Raw genomic sequence first — 13,414 nt, forward strand, 5'->3', positions numbered from 1 at the left:
CTCAGGCTCCGCCCTGACTCGCTTCTGCAGTCAAGACCTCTCCTTCTTTCTGAAGCTCTGGGCTTGGCTTCTGGGATGCCTAGCACCCCTGGCCATTCTTTTTCATCTCTTCTGCAGCAAGCTATCCTTTGGGACTCCTCCCTGGGCCTCTGTTCTTCCCCCTTCATGTCAGTTATTCTGAGGCTCGGCTGCCCTTTGGGCTCACCCGGGTACGTCTCATGTCAGAGACAAGAGCCCCAAGGTCTCCACCTGCTCTTTTGTGTCCCCTGGGCTCAGCATACCCATCTCAGAATCACCCACTGACATCACGTCACTGAGGGCCTCTTACATCTTGCGTCTTCCTCATGTCTCTTCTGGAACTTCTCACCCATCCTCTTGTGCTCATAGCCCACGTGCCTACTTCTTCCTCCTGAATAGTCTTTCCTCACTCTTGGGCAGTCGAGGGCAGCTTGCTGGCCCGGGCTGTGTGCCTCTGCCCTGAGGAGTAGTCTCTTCCCCCGGATTACCCGGCTGGGGATGGCCATGTGATGTCACAGAGTCCGGCAGAAAGAGAGTGGCTGACACTACAGGGCTCCTGAGCCCTACTGAGTGAGCCCTGGCCTGGGCATCAGGCAGAGTTGGGTCCAGCTAGTTGCACCCTGGGGTGAGCATCTGAGCACTCAGTGTGGGGTCCTTATGGGTGAAATCTTAGTGACCTGCCCTTCCCACTACTCAGACAGGCACTGTAAGAACACACGTGGCAATGAGCTGGCAGAAGCTGTACAGTGTTGGGGAGGGGCTCAGTATACAGCCAGGCCAAGCTAGAGTTCTTGTCGGATGTTAGGTTCTTTCTTCAGTTCAATCGCTCAGTTGTGTCTGACTCTGACACCACATGGACTGCAGCATGCCAGGCTTCCCTGTTCATCACGAACTCCTGGAGCTTGCTCAAACTCATGTCCATCAAGTCGGTGATATCATCCAACCATCTCATCCTCTGTCATCCCCTTCTCTTCCCGCCTTCAATCTTTCCCAGCATCAGGGTCTTTTCCAATGAGTCAGTTCTTTGCATCAGGTGGCCAAAGTATCGGAGTTTCAGCTTCATCATCAGTCATTCCAATGAATATTCAGGACCTATTTCCTTTAAGATCGACTGATTGGACCTCCTTGCAGTCCAAGGGACTCTCAAGAGTCTTTTCCAACACCACAGTTCAAAAGCATTAATTCTTCAGCTCTCATCTTTCTTTATAGTCCAACTCTCAAATCCATACATGACTACTGGAAAAACCATAGGTTTGACTAGGTGGACCATTGTCAGCAAAGTGATGTCTCTGCTTTTTAATATGCTATCTAGGTTGGTCATAGTTTTTCTTCCAAGGAGCAAGCATCTTTTAATTTCATGGCTGAAGTAATCATCCACAGTGATTTTGGAGCCCAAGAAAATAAAGTCTCTCACTGTTTCCATTGTTTCTCCATCTATTATTTGCCATGAAGTGATGGGACCAGATGCCATGATCTTAGTTTTTTGAATGTTGAGTTTTAAGCCAGCTTTTTCACTCTCCTCTTTCACTTTCATCAAGAGTCTCTTTAGTTCCTCTTTACTTTCTGTGTAAAGGTGGTGTCATCTGCATATATGAAGTTATTGATATTTCTCCCAGCAATCTTGATTCCAGCTTGTGCCTCAACCAGTCCAGCATTTTGCATAATGTACTCTGCATGTAGGTTAAATAAGCAGGGTGACAATATATAGCCTGGCCATACTCCTTTCCCAATTTGGTACCAGTCCGTTGTTCTATGTCCTGTTCTAACTGTTGCTTCTTGACCTGCATACAGATTTCTCAGGAGGTAGGCAAGGTGGTCTGTTATTCCCATCTCTTTCAGAATTTTCCACAGTTAGTTGTGATCCACACAGTCGAAGGCTTTGGCATAGTCAATAAAGGAGAAGTAGATGTTTTTCTGAAACTCTCCTGCTTTTTCTATGATCTAACAGATGTTGGCAATTTGATCTCTGATTCCTCTGCCTTTTCTAAGTCCAGCTTAAACATATGGAAGTTCTTAGTTCATGTACTGTTGAAGACTTGCTTGGAGAATTTTGAGCATTACTTTTGAGCGTGTGAGATGAGTGCAATAGTGTAGTAGTTTGAGCATTCTTTGGCATTGGCTTTCTTTGAGATTGGAATGAAAACTGAGCTTTTCCAGTCCTGTGGCCACTACTGAGTCTTCCAAATTTGCTGGCATATTGAGTGCAGCACTTTCACAGCATCATCTTTTAGGACGTGAAACAGCACAGCTGGAATTCCATCACTTCCACTAGCTTTGTCCGTAGTGATGCTTCCTAAGGCCCACCTGACTTTGAACTCTGGATATCTGGCTCCAGGTGAGTGCTCACACCATTGTGATTATCTGGGTCATTAAGATATTTTTTGTATAGTATACTGTGCCCATCTTTGCCTGAAGTGTTCCCTTTGTATCTCTAATTTTCTTGAAGAGATCTCTAGTCTTTTCCATTCTATTGTTTTCCTCTATTTCTTTGCATTGATCACTGAGGAAGACTTTCTTATCTCTCCTTGCTGTTCTTTGGAGCTCTGCATTCAGATGGGTGTATCTTTCCTTTTCTCCTTTGCCTTTCACTTCTCTTCTTTTTTCAGCTATTTGTAAGGCTTCCTGAGACAACCATTTTGCCTTTTTGCATTTCTTTTTCTTGAGGATGGTCTTGATCACTGCCTGTTGTACAATGGCATGAACCTCCATCCATAGTTCTTCAGGCACTCTGTCAGATCTAATCCTTTGAATCTATTTCTCACTTCCACTGTATAAACGTAAATGATTTGATTTAGGTCATACCTGAATGGTCTAGTGGTTTTCCCTACTTTCTTCAATTTAAGTCTGAATTTGGCAATAAGGAGTTCATAATCTCAGCCACAGTCATCTCCTGGTCTTCTTTTAGCTAACTGTATACAGCTTCTTCGTCTTTGACTGCAAAGAATGTAATCAATCTGATTTCGGTGTTGACCATCTGGTGATGTCCATGTATAGAGTCGTCTCTCGTGTTGTTGGAAGAGGGTGCTTGCTATGACCAGTGCGTTTCCTGGCAAAATTCTGTTAGCCTTTGCCCTGCTTCATTTTGTACTCCAAGGCCAAACTTGCCTGTTACTCCAGGTATCTCTTGACTTCCTACTTTTGCAATGCAGTCCCCTATGCTGAAAATGACATCTTTTTTGGGTGTTATTTCTAGAAGTTCTTGTAGGTCCTCATAGAACCATTCAACTTCAGCTTCTTCGGCATTAGTGGTTGGGATATACACTTGGATTACTGTGATATTGAATGGTTTGTCTTGGAAATGAACAGAGCTCATTCTGTCAGTTTTGAGATTGCACCTAAGTACTGCATTTTGGACTCTTGTTCACTATGAGGGCTACTCCATTTCTCCTAAGGGATTCTTGCCCACAGTAGTAGGTATAATGGTCACCTCAGTTAAATTAACCCATTCTAGTCCATTTTAATTCACTGATTCCTAAAATGTCGATGTTCACTCTTGCCATCTCCTGTTTGACCACTTCCAATTTACCTTGATTCAAGGGCCTAACATTGCAGGTTCCTATGCAGTATTGTTCTTTACAGCATCGGACCTTGCTTCCATCACCAGTCACACCCACGACTGTGTGTTGTTTGCACTTTGGCTCTGTCTCTTCCTCCTTTCTGGAGTTATTTCTCCACTCTTCTCCAGTAACATGTTGGACACCTACCGACACTGGGGAGTTCATCTTTCAGTGTCCTATCTTTTTGCCTTTTTATAATGTTCATGGGGTTCTCAAGGCAAGAACACTGAAGTGGTTTGCCATTCCCTTCTCCAGTGGACCACGTTTTGTCAAAACTCTTCACCATGACCAGTCTGTCTTGGGTGGCCCTAGATGGCATGGCTCATAGTTTCATTGAGTTAGACAAGGCTGTGGTCCATGTGATCAATTTGGTTAGTTTTTTGTGATTGTGGTTTTCATTCTGTCTGCCCTCTGATGAATAAGGATAAGAGGTTTATGGAAGCTTCCTGATGGGAGAGAGTGACTATGGGGGAAACTGGGTCTTGTTCTGATGGGTGGGGCCATAATCAGTAAATCGTTAATATAATTTTCTGTTGAAGGGCAGGGCTGTGTTCCATCCCTGTTGTTTTGCCTAAAGCCAAACTGTCAAGCCTCCACCGGAGACTCCTGGACAATCACAGGCAAGTCTGTTCAGTCTCCCACTGGCCTCCAAAGTCAAATTCCCCGGGGGCTCTCAGTCCCTTTACCCAATCCCCAGGTTGGGAAATCTGTTGTGGGTCCTAGAACTTTCTTAACAGCGTGAGAATTTCTTTGGTATAATTGTTCTGCAGTTTGTGGGTTGTCTGGGGCTAATGGTGACCTCCTCCAGAGGGCTTATGCCACACGCTGGGTGACCCAGGTCTGCTATGGCCCAAGACCCTGTCCCACAGCAGGTCACTGATGCCCCGTGCCTCCACAGGAGACACTCACACACTCAAAGACGGGTCTGGCTCAGTCTCTGTGGGGCTTCTGGGTCCTGGTGCACAAGGCTTTGTTTGAGCCCTCCGAGCGCCTCCGGTTGGGATGGGGTTTGAGTCTAAACACAGTTTTGGCCCTCCTACGGTCTTGTTAGGTCTTCCCTGTAGCTCAAAGGGTTAAGAGTTCTCCTGCAATGCAGCAGACCATGGTTTGATTCCTGGATCAGGAAAATCCTCTGGAGAAGGGAATAGCAATCCACTCCAGTATTCTTGCTTGGAAAATCCCATGGACAGAAGAGGCTGGCAGGGTCCGTGGGGTCGCAAAGAGTCGGACACGACTGAGCAACTGCTACTACTCTCCTGTTGGAGCTTCTCCTTTGCTCCTGGACGTGGGACATCTTTTTTTAGTAGGATCCAACATTCTCCTGTGAATAGTTGTTCAGCAGCGAGTTGCAATTTTGGAGTTCTTGCAGGAGAAGATGAGTGCAACTCACCTCCGTGGGCAGGTCAACCTGGGTGCTCCTTCGAGGGGGTCCCAAGATCTCTAGCCTCACGTTTCACCTGTGGCACAAACAGCAATGGTTGCTGCTGTGTTTCAGCACTCAGCCTAGAGTGGGCAGGGCTGAGCCTGCAGCCCTGGCTCAAGCGGAGCACAGATTATCCACAGAGTCCTGTAAGCTGCAGGTGAGTGACAGAGAGGAAGGCAGAGGATGCTGCGGAAACAGACGGCAGAGCAAGGGCTCAGGTCTTGTCTGGTCTCCCGTGTTGGGAGGCTGCTCTGAGGAAGCAATGCTTCATGATGAATGGTTGCAGTTAACCCCAGAAAGGGGCTAAGCATAGGGTAGCAGACAGGCAAAATGGAGGTAAGGGATGCCCCTGGTGTGGTGCTCATGTCCAGACTGCGTGTAAGTGCATGGGGCTAACTGCCCGCTAGATCGAGGGTGGGACACTGGGAAGGTGTGGTCTGTTCGGGTAGAGAACAGGCTTCAGAGTCACCAGCAAAAGTAGCAGCTGAGGCTGGGAATGCAGAGCAGCCCTGCAGGCCATGGAATGGGTTTCCGATTAGCCTGAGCACACTGAGGCAGCATGGATGGTGCCCGAAGGAGAATGGCACGATTGGGCCCAGATTCCAGAACCTGCAGCTGTGTGGATCCAGTTGCGGGGAGGGGGAGGGAGCACAGGAGACCAGGGACATGAGAAGGAGGGGAGATGGGGTTGCAGACAGACAGGGGGGAGATGGAAATGGTGACAGGATATGGGAGGAACAGACACGGCTCACAGTGCAGGGAGTTAGAGGCCAAGAGGTCAAGGATCAAGAGGTCCTTGTGTCGGATGGGTCACCCTGTAGATATTGAAGTTTCCCAGGATGGATTTTGGGCTGCCAGGGAATGTCAGCCAGGTGCCCAAGCTTGCAGTGAACGAGGAGTAGAGGATGACCGTGGGGAGAAGGACGGAGGATGGCAGACTGGAATGGCCGGGCTCTTCCGTGGGTCCCTGACAGCACGCAGGGCCCTTACACTAGGGCCACCTGGGCTCTGGCAGAGGGGCTGGGACTGGCCCACTGGCACAGATGTAGCCACAGCCGAGAATGCTGTTCAGCACAGAAAGCTGCACATTTGGTGGGAGGCTGGTGGGTGGGACAAGAGCATGCTAGGGCTTAGGGCAGGTTCTCCCCCACATCTGTGGCCCTCCATTTCTCCAGGTTTAAAAGAAATATCTCCAGTCTTCAGAAAGAGGAAACAGCTCTCACCATTGACAATGTGATAGAAGGGGCCGCATAATGGGTATGAAATGCCGAGGTAAAATATCCCAGGAGAAACAAAAGTCGCTATTGTGTTTTTTTCTATGACTATTAACACGTTTTGAAACTGATTTTTAAATTAGGCTAGTAAACAAACGTAATCTCTGAGCGCCATCTCCTGGAACAATTTACCACATCACACCAGCCTCCGTCATCCTGGCCTCAACAGGGCACTGGGCACCACTGCCGGAATCTACAGGACAAGAAGGCCCCTGGGGGGCAGGCAATGCCTGTTGGCCCCCTGTGCCTTCTGTCCCCAGGTGAGGCTGCTGCTGGTTTAGGTCCATCTATTTCTGCGTCAGCCCCCAGCTCTGCCCTACCCAGGGGGGCCACTTCTAGACCCCCCTTCCCTTTATGGCCTCCTGCCTGCATGATGACCACTTCCTGTGACTGGCTATCTGCTCTTTGAGCCAGACTTTGCTTCATCTTGGTCTTTTAGCCTCTAGAACTACAATAAAATAGATTTCAGTTGTTTAAGCCACTCAGTCTGTGGTACTTTATTACAGCAGCCCAAACAAACAAATACAATGGCTTTGCTGCTAACTGAATCCAGACTGCACCCCTACCCCTGTTTCTTGAACATAAGGGACTCCCTTCTCTATCTCTACTGCCCAAGTCAAGACCTGTTCTCCGACCACGGATCAAACTCATGTCCCCTGCGCTGGGAAACCACTGGACTGCCAGGCAAGTCCTTCAGGAGCTTCAGTCTTTTTTTTTTTTCCTCTTTTTTTCCCTTTAGATTTTTTTTTTTTTAAATGTGGACCATGTTTTAAAGTCCTTATTGAACTCGTTGCAATATTGTTTCTGTTTTATGTTTTGGTTCTTTGGCTGGAAGACATATGGGATCTTAGCTCTCCAACCAGGGATGTTACCTGAAGCCCTGCATTTGGAAGGCGAAATGTGAACCACTGGACCTCCAAGGATGTCCCAGGAACTTCAGTCTTGACACAGGATGGAAAAGAGGTTGACTTTGGCCACTTTTTTCCCCACTGGAAGCAAGCAGGCAAACTGCAAAGCCTGGCTAGGAACGCGAAAAGGAGAGTGCCGGGAGCTGGCGGGAGAGCGCACAGAAAGAGAGCACGACAGAGTGGACACGCGTGCGGCCAGCGCACCGCAGCGGGCCTGGCGGGGTAGAGCTCCTGTCCAACAGCTCGCCCTCCTCTGTCTGCATCCTGGTGCACGAGGAGCTCCGGGGCGCAGGAAGAGGGTGGGAGGCCTGCTGTTAAGGCCATGGCTTTGCCAGGTATGCACGCTCCCTCATGGGTGCTTGTGCTTCTGCTTGGGTGTTTGTGGAGGAGGTCTGCGGCTGGCCCTGGCCGGGTCTGGGGAGAAGCTCAAGGCTTTGGTCCACGCTTGGAGGTCCATCAGAGTCTACAGGGATTGCTTTACACGAAACCAAGGGACATTCAGAAAATGTGCATATTTGGACTTTACTGGTGGTCCAGTGATTGAGACTCTGCGCTTCTAATGCAGGGGGCATGAGTTTAATCCTCTGTTGGGGACTAAGATACAACGTGCCATGTGGTGTGGCCAAAATAAAGTAAAATGAAACCTAATTCAAAAAAGAGAAAGTGCGCGTTTTTGTTGTCCTAGTCTAAAATAAGGGAGAAGCATTGCCCAGTATATTTCTCTGGGTATAGGTCTCAGCTTGAGACAGCTCAGATATGAGGCCACTTTTCTAAAAATATCCTGCTTGCCCCCAGCACTTAGGCAGGAGGGGCCCCTGGGACAAAAGGCTGCCCACCTACAAGTCAGGTACCAGCTAAGGGCTGCACCTCCTTTCTTCTTCACTACGGTGAGGCACCTCTGGCTGATGCGAAAAAGATAGAATGAGGGAAGGTAGGGGGACAGAGAGGGCCCAGGGAGACATGCCATGGAAACTCCCGTTTCCTGCTGCCTCTTATTGCCATGCACAGAAGGAAGTGTGGCCAGGGTTGGTGGGTGTGGGTGGTAAGGTGTGGGCTCATGCCCCTCCCAGATCTCCCCTGATCTAATGATCCAAAGTAATGACCACCTCCTTCTTCTGTTCAGGGGTGAGGCAGGAGTGATGGGCTAAAAATGAGAAGGCTCTCAACATCCACTAAAAAACAGACATGCTGATTTCAGCCAGGGTCACCCTGGGCTCTTTATTAAATTACAGATGCATTTCTCTGTGTAGAGCCACAGAGTCTCAGAGATGGGCATGTATCATATTACAGTTATAGACAAACACACAGATATAATATAAGAGCACAGAGCCAGTTTCAGAAATGTGTCCCTGACACTCTCAGGCCAGGACAATGCTCTCCCCACTTACAAACAATCCGAAATATTCCACTTCTAAGGAAGAGATAAAATCTCTCCACAGGATTTCACATTATTTAAATCTCCTTTCTGGCTAATTAAAAAAATTTCACACACTTGGTATCGTGAGTACATTTTCTCTTTTTTTACCTATAGTTGTCATACAGATATTCAACTAAAAGGCACAAATATAACATTCAAGGAGATGGGAGTGAGGGCGGAAAGTATTTAACGTGCTACCAATACGGATTAGAGACAACTAATTTTGGTATCTCTAGGGTACTCCTTCTGAAGTGCTCCCGTGCTCCCGTGGGCTGTGTGCATGGCCCTGGAACATCATACAGGCAGCCTGGGTGGTGGGGAGGACGCTGAATGCTAAAACATCTCTGTCGGGAGCACAGTTACTTCTACGTTTGGCAGATGGTGAATAACGGAATTGAACTTCTCTAGGGAAATGGAGAGACTTCACGCTCACACACATGTCCTCTAAAATTTTCCTGGGCCTAGGGCTTTCCTTGTAGCTCAGCTGATAAAGAATCCGCCTGTAGTGTGGGAGACCTGGGTTTGATCCCTGGGTTGGGAAGATTCCCCTGGAGAAGGGAACGGATACCCACTCCAGTGTTCTGGCGTGGAGAATTTCATGGACTGTATAGGCCAGGGGGTCACAAAGAGTCGGACATGACTGAGCGACTTTCATTATTCAGGGACCTCTGACTTAGGGACAGAGGATGAGATGGCTGGATGGCATCACCAACTCGATGGACACGAGTTTGAGAATGCTCCGGGAGCATTGGTGATGGACAGGGAAGCCTGGGGTGCTGTGGTCCGTAGGATCACAAAGAGTCGGACTCGGCTGAGCGACTGAACTGAACTGAAATGAGGGACCTGTTGGTTTATCCGGGAAGAAAAGGTGCACTTCCAGCTGGTGAACTGTAGAGGGCCTCATCTCTTTCTGAGACAAGATTGGAACATAAGCAACCAAAAAATGGAAACCAGGAGCAAGGAGTGAAGAAGATGAGAAATTCAAGTACTCCTCTCTGTGCCAGATTGGGGAATGAGACACAGGATTGTATTCATATTTTAAAGATCTTTGGGGCTTTGTTCAAAGAGCAGAATTTGACTAAAACTCCATCCCAGACCTTGGTGACACATGAAGATCAGGTTTTGGGGACTGGGGCTCATCATGTCTAATCCACAGTGCATCGGGTGCTATGCCCTCACAGGACCAGTACAGGTACTTTTCATACAGTGGAGCAGTGCTCACCAGGTAGCAAACTCTGATTAGCAACAGATTCCAACACATTTTGACCATAAACCAAGACTCAATATATATGTCTAATTCAGCAAGCAAAGGGCTCTTAATAATCTTGGGGTTTTGGTGCTTTAGAGCTTGGGCTATGGGGGCTGGAGTGACAAAGTGGCTCTGTTGACTGTCCGGGCAGGGGTAGAGATGAACGGCTGCATTCTGGAGGGGGGCCTGGAGCACATGGATGGGGAGTGCTGGAACCGTGAGCAGCAGTTGTTGATGCTGAAGCACTCCCGGCTGGGCTGAACGCAGGCCCTGGGGCTGCAGCGCAGTGGCCCGCAGTGGGGCCTCATTAGGGCAAAGTTGACGCACTTTCCCTGCAGGAGACAAGAGAGAGAGAAGATCACCAGAAGCCACTGGAATTGGGAGCAGAAGGCTGCAGTTTCCCTGGGGCCTGCCGAGCTCCTTCTCTGACTCAAGTCCACCCTTCTCCTGCTGCCCAGAGTCCCCTGATTCCCCTGCTGGGCCTGCCAGTCCCTATAGGTGCTCCATATGCAGTACAGACTTCAGGCTTTGGTGGGCCTGCCATTCATTGTGAAATGTTACCTTGAGCACCTGTGAGGCCCAGCCTTGGGACCCACTGTGCCAAACCCTGTCCTGAGCCACACGTCTCCAGCTGCCCATCCATTCTCACGTTCCTCTGCACCTACTGCCGGTCTCAGTCCTCAGCTCCTTTCCTAGGCCGACTCAAGCACCTCCTGTCCCCTGGTCACCTGGCTCCCCTGCCCTTCTGCCACTGCCCTTCAATGCAGGCCCTCATGGAATCCTCCTCCTCGAGTTTTCTCTTCCTCAACTCACACCTTCAGTTGTGCTTCCTCACTGCCTGGAAAAGCAGCCCGGTGCTCAGCCTGGTGCATCAGGCCATCGAGTCCACAGGCTCCTGGCCTATCACCAGCACTGCCAGATGCACATGGAGTGCTCCTGTGTTCCAGCTGCGCTCTCCATGCTCCTCTGCTTCACGGTTGTCCTTCCTGGCCTCTCCATTTCCCATATCCAGACTACCATCCTCTGAGACTGCCTCTGTTTCCCCCTAAGCCAGTCTGGGAGTGCCAGAGGCACTGTGGCTGGTTCCCTCTTCTCTCAAGCCCATGCGTAGAGTCTCTATCAACAGCAGGATTCTGATCCTTCCTGCCCTAGGATTGCATCCCAAACTCCTGAACTAAACTGTTCATTTACTCAGGCGAATTTTACAATCACTTTAGAATCATTTTGGAGAAGGCAATGGCACCCCACTCCAGTACTCTTGCCTGGAAAATCCATGGATGGAGGACCCTGGTAGGCTGCAGTCCATGGGGTCGCTAAGAGTCGGGCACGACTGAGCGACTTCACTTTCACTTTTCACTTTCATGCACTGGAGAAGGAAATGGCAACCCACTCCAGTGTTCTTGCCTGGTGAATCCCAGGGACGGGGGAGCCTGGTGGGCTGCCATCTATGGGGTCATACAGAGTCAGACATGACTGAAGTGACTTAGCAGCAGCAGCAGCAGAATCATTTAGGTCAAATTCCCTAAAAATATTCATTACAATTTTCGCTAAAGCAGCATTAAGCCCATAAATTTTGGGGGGAAAAGTTGGCATTGTGGTCTAGGTTTTTGCATTTTCAAGTCTTCTTTCATAGCCAAAGAGTAAAGTTCTGTGGTTTCTGTACATTATAGGTCAGTACACATTGTCACACCCATGTGTGGGTATGTTCTTTTATTGCTAGATTATAGATTGGGATCTTCTACCTTTGTTTCTAAGCTCCCATATTTCTATTTATTCTAGAACATGAACAGGTCATTCCAGACTTAGTATCTTCTGCCTGTGGGATCCCTTTGACTTTCTCAAAGCAAGACTGCAGGGCACCTGGGCTGAGGCCTGGCTCCTCTCCCCTGGCCATAGCCTGTCACTGGGAGCTGCAGGGGGCAGGGATGTGCATATGGGTTGAGGGAGAGGAGTAAGGGGTTCAAGACAGTGGTGGAGGCCCCCGGGTCATGGCAGAGCACCCGAGTCTGTTGTGTGATCATAAGGGGCTGAGGGAGGCAACTGGGGGCTGAGGGGAGTCTCCTTGTCCTCTGGTTTTCTATTAATGAAGAGATCTAAGCCGGTGACCAATTACTTTCTATATTAACTCAGCTGCTCCACAGTGAAGAAATGTTTCTTGAAGCGATTGGCAAATGGTTTGTTGAACCTTAATCTCCAGTGCTTTGGAGCTTTGGCTCCATTTCTGGATTTCCTGTTTATTACAGAGGGAAGTGTGTGTGTGTGCACGTGTGTGTGTGAGAGTCAGTCTATGGGTCTGTGTGTGTGTGCATGCACGTGTGCATGTGAGTGTGTGAGAGACTCTGCGTGTGTGTGAGAGAGAGGAGTTGGGAGGGGATGAGGGTTGTTGAGCGTGGGGAAGCAGGCTGCCATCACTGTCCCAAAGCTATGATCTGAGACTTTCATAAAGGTCACAGCCTTGAACAACTTTCAAGTTGGGACTTCCTGGAGGGCAGAAGTGCTGCCCCAGCTTTATCACACATTTTTTGATGTTCCCTCTGTGAGCGGCATCAAAACATAGGAACTCAGGAACTCCTTGGCCATGAATGCATCCTACAGCCTCTCTGTAGCTCTAATCATTCCTAGGACAACTGTTTCCAGTATATATTTATGTGTTCATATTTAGAGGAGGTCTGCAAGCAATATAGTGTGAAAATAAGAAATTAATATTCACAATTGTTTGCACATCTAACACACTGCACAGAGGAAGGAAGTCCTTTCTAGTTCTTTCCCAGTCATTGTGAGAGCACGTTACAGGAGCTTCCTGGACTTGAAAGTGAGTGTCCCTAGGGTCGTTAACAGCCTTGCTGCACCCTTACACAGCCTTGTCATGTTGAGCCCATCAAAGAGCATCAGAACCTTGGTCTCTTTAGCCTCAAAGTGCAGAGCAGTGATCACCTGGCAGAACAGAGAGGCAGCCAAGCATGGGTGAGGTCTGGGCCTTGGGTTGTGGATACTGGCTTCATGGCTGTGCAGCTGGGCAGGTGTATAGGGGGTCAGCTTCCTCCCCGGTAGAGTGTTGGGAGGATGAAAAGCCTGAGCTTGTATGAAGCACTCACTCTCTGGCAATCCCTACTCTGTATAAATGGCCGCTGTTGTGGGAATGAATGAGATCCTTGTGTAAAAGGTCTCGAGTGAGTCATACTCTCTGTAGACAGTTATGTCACTGCCAGCATCACATTCAGTGAGAAGTGGAAGGTTTCCTATTTTTACTCGATTTTCCTGATGTGTCTAGCAGAACTGATTTCCATGAACTGAATGGGCTGACCTGGGAAAGTCAGGGAACAAAGAGAATCAGGACCTCCAATGTGGGTTTGACTCAAGACTAAGAAAGTAAACCGAGACTTGCTGCATCATTCCGTTATGTGTGTAGGAAAGATGGTCTGGGAGAGACCATTATCAGATTTCCTCTGGGGATTAGAAGGCAGTGGGGTAGAAAAACATGGTCATTTCACAGAAGGTTACAATAAACAAGAATGATTGCTTCTGTTACAAAAATGCTGAGTGTTTTGGTAAACTGAACCTTGGAGAA

The 13,414-nt window shown here is 48.7% G+C and overlaps 1 protein-coding gene across 1 annotated transcript in view; it reads right to left on the reverse strand.

Moving 5' to 3' along the window:
• Positions 1–8,387: 8,387 nt before the first annotated feature.
• Positions 8,388–13,414, reverse strand: part of LOC112584712 (anthrax toxin receptor-like) — a 46,398-nt gene continuing 41,371 nt past the window's right edge. Inside the window, exon 17 of the mRNA XM_025284883.3 lies at positions 8,388–10,178. Coding sequence (XP_025140668.3) covers positions 9,951–10,178 — 228 coding nt within the window. The 3' untranslated portion in view covers positions 8,388–9,950. The remainder of the gene's footprint in view (positions 10,179–13,414) is intronic.

Source organism: Bubalus bubalis, chromosome 4 (assembly GCF_019923935.1).
Source record: "Bubalus bubalis isolate 160015118507 breed Murrah chromosome 4, NDDB_SH_1, whole genome shotgun sequence".
In the NCBI taxonomy this organism is placed as follows: Eukaryota; Metazoa; Chordata; class Mammalia; order Artiodactyla; family Bovidae; genus Bubalus; species Bubalus bubalis.